This window comes from Camelina sativa, chromosome 4, assembly GCF_000633955.1.
Source record: "Camelina sativa cultivar DH55 chromosome 4, Cs, whole genome shotgun sequence".
Taxonomy (NCBI): domain Eukaryota; kingdom Viridiplantae; phylum Streptophyta; class Magnoliopsida; order Brassicales; family Brassicaceae; genus Camelina; species Camelina sativa.
Window position 1 is genome coordinate 18,890,788 of NC_025688.1, and position 3,327 is coordinate 18,894,114.

General features: G+C 39.7%; 1 protein-coding gene across 1 annotated transcript in view; it reads right to left on the minus strand.

Annotated features, from left to right (window-relative positions):
- The window catches only part of LOC104784040 (GDSL esterase/lipase At3g53100-like), a 2,988-nt gene extending 348 nt beyond the window's left edge, over positions 1-2,640 (minus strand). The window contains exons 1-4 of the mRNA XM_010509116.2: positions 2,490-2,640; positions 2,181-2,414; positions 1,778-2,033; positions 1,478-1,633 (exon numbers count right to left, since the gene is read on the minus strand). Of these exons, the coding sequence (XP_010507418.2) occupies positions 1,478-1,633; positions 1,778-2,033; positions 2,181-2,351 (583 nt within the window). The 5' untranslated portion in view covers positions 2,352-2,414; positions 2,490-2,640. The remainder of the gene's footprint in view (positions 1-1,477; positions 1,634-1,777; positions 2,034-2,180; positions 2,415-2,489) is intronic.

Sequence of the window (3,327 nt, forward strand, 5' to 3'; positions counted from 1 at the left end):
CCCTTTTCAAATGCATTTTACAGAGGATTGACTGACCTTATATCTCCTGCTTGGTTGAAACTATTTAATGCCCATGAATTTAATCAGGTATGCGGCTTTATTGAAATGATTTCTTGAGTTTTTCTCTTTTACGAAGCGCTATTGTCTTACAAAAATTACTGTGTAGTTACTCTCTGGAGGAAACCATGATATTGATGTTGATGACCTAAGGAGGAATACAAAATACACTGGTGGTTACAGTGATAGCAGTCGAACAATCAAAATCTTCTGGGAGGTGATAACTCATATTCAGAAGTCGTGATCTATTCTTTTTCTTCGTATTCTGTATGCCAATTTGTGACATAGGCGGAGAGTTGAGTGGCTCGTTTAATTTCTCTCGTTGATGTCTCAGGTCATGAAAGGGTTTGAACCGAGTGAACGTTGCATGCTCCTCAAATTTGTGACTAGTTGTTCTCGAGCACCACTCCTTGGTTTCAAATACTTGCAGCCAACCTTCATCATCCATAAAGTTTGTTATTGAACTTTAGCTTCAAATGTAGGTGTGACATTCTGTTTGGTACGTTTTTTTCTTATGTTTGTGCTTTTTCATCTTCTGCAGGTCTCTTGTGATACTTCCCTTTGGGCTGCTATTGGAGGACAAGATGTAGAAAGGCTTCCATCTGCTTCCACGTGCTACAATACTCTTAAGGTGGAGTTTCAGTTGTTCTGTCTCCTTTGTTGTTTGTTTGTGAAGATCCCTGTATCTTTTTTGTTCAGTCTTTCTTTGTGGATTGCTTCAGCTTCCAACGTATAAACGAGCAAGCACTATGAGGGAAAAACTGTTGTATGCGATTACTTCAAATGCAGGATTTGAACTCTCGTAGAGACCTCTGACCAGGTATTCATCTCTTGTGATGCAACTAGACCTTTTATCCTTTATTCTATTCAATATATAAGCCTTCTGTCAGTTAAATTAGTAGGGCTGGTGTAAATAGTGTGTTTGGTTTATCTTAAGATTATGGGAACTTGGTTCTTCTTGGTAGTTGGGTTTGATAATCAACTAAGCTGATATGGAACTTATATCTTGTACTGTATGCCTAACGAAACCTGAATTTTTTATGATGCTCACATAGCAGTAAACTTTGATTTATTTATTCCTTTACCAAAATTCTTGCTGTAATCAAACTTAGAAATGTTAGTAGAGAGATAGATTAGACACACAGATAAAATATCAAAGATTGTGATATTCTCAAACAAAGCTTGGACCTATAGACCCATCACACAGACCAGATTGGTAGTTTCTACATTCGGTCACACACACACACACACAATCTGTCTCTTATTTATGAGTTATATATATAAAGAAGGAAAGAGAAAAAGAGAGAAGAGAGAGAGAGACACTTTGGTAGCTATTTGTAGGTATACAGTTTGAATTCAATCCAACTGAGATGAAACTCAATTCAAGAGATTAGAGAAATCCCTTGACCCAGTAGTTGACCAGCCAACAGCTCGTTTACAGCCTCTGTGGGGTGGAATCCATCCCAAAACACATATCCTGTGGCATTTACACACGTTCCGGGGGATAGAGAATTGCATAGGAACGATGTTTCTATTGTTCCTGTTCCGCAGCATGCCCTTTTTGTTTCAAAGAATCCTAAAATACGTGCAGTTTAGACATTTTATCTTGTTAGTCGCAAAAATAGATAAAATATCTGAGAAGTTCTTCCTATGAGTAGCTCACTCTATCATGGTTTCAAGGTTAATAAGGATTTAAAATTTGCATATGGCAGGCTCGTACCATTGTCAATTGGGTTGGTGATGATGTCCAGGAAAGGTTGGTAGACATCAAAGGCAACGAGCTTGAGGCCTGAGTGTCTATTCATCAATAATTGGGTTGTGGTCTCAAGTTTGGTGTTAAACATGACAGCATCGTTGTTCAGTCTCTCGACACAACTTTTGTTTCCTGCACCGAAAAGAGTGATAGCTGCAGGCAGGCAACCCATCGGCGGTAACGATATCACTCCAATTCTCCTTGCTCCTAGTTCATACAGATTCTGTTACAAGTGACAGTATGATTCTTGTTGACACAAAGAAAGGGTAAATAACTGATACGTTTTTTTTTTCCTGTAAATTTGCACATTCATATGGTTGCTTTGTTATGAATATCGAGTTCTACAGTTAGTTACTAAACTTAGAAGTACCTGGATGAATTCTGAGTAGGATCTCATGAGAATGTCAGAGAACTGATCAGGTGTATTTAGGATGTTGAGTAGAGGATTGATGTAATAGTTCTGAAGAAAGTCGCTAGATCCCGCACTCAAAATGTGGATTCCTTTAGAGAATAGCCTGTGTGCGTTCTCCCTCCCGATCATGCTCGTTACTCTGTTTTGATATGCCCTGTAATAGCTCAGCTGTCGTGTTAAGGAGATCGCGCCCTGCAAAAGAACGAGCAAAGCTCATGGATCATTTCGCGTGCATGTGTGTTGATATTTTATTGTGTTGTCCCTTACAAATGGAACAGATGTGGCATCATAGTATCCTGAAGAAGCTGATGCAAAGTTGGCGCCAATCGAGAAATTCTCGTTTCTTGCTTCTCGGCTTAGGAATGCAGGTGGGTATGAAGAGAAACCAAGGTACTCAGCTAGACACGAGGTGGAAGATAAAAAAACCAATTAGATTAGGGAGAGAGAGATGTGTGGTCTTGTGATAACTNACCCAGTAGTTGACCAGCCAACAGCTCGTTTACAGCCTCTGTGGGGTGGAATCCATCCCAAAACACATATCCTGTGGCATTTACACACGTTCCGGGGGATAGAGAATTGCATAGGAACGATGTTTCTATTGTTCCTGTTCCGCAGCATGCCCTTTTTGTTTCAAAGAATCCTAAAATACGTGCAGTTTAGACATTTTATCTTGTTAGTCGAAAAAAAGATTAAATATCTGAGAAGTTCTTCCTGTGAGTAGCTCACTCTATCATGGTTTCAAGTTGAATAAGGATTTAAAATCTGCATATGGCAGGCTCGTACCATTGTCAATTGGGTTGGTGATGATGTCCAGGAAAGGTTGGTAGACATCAAAGGCAACGAGCTTGAGGCCTGAGTGTCTATTCATCAATAATTGGGTTGTGGTCTCAAGTTTGGTGTTAAACATGACAGCATCGTTGTTCAGTCTCTCGACACAACTTTTGTTTCCTGCACCGAAAAGAGTGATAGCTGCAGGCAGGCAACCCATCGGCGGTAACGATATCACTCCAATTCTCCTTGCTCCTAGTTCATACAGATTCTGTTACAAGTGACAGTATGATTCTTGTTGACACAAAGAAAGGGTAAATAACTGATACGTTTTTTT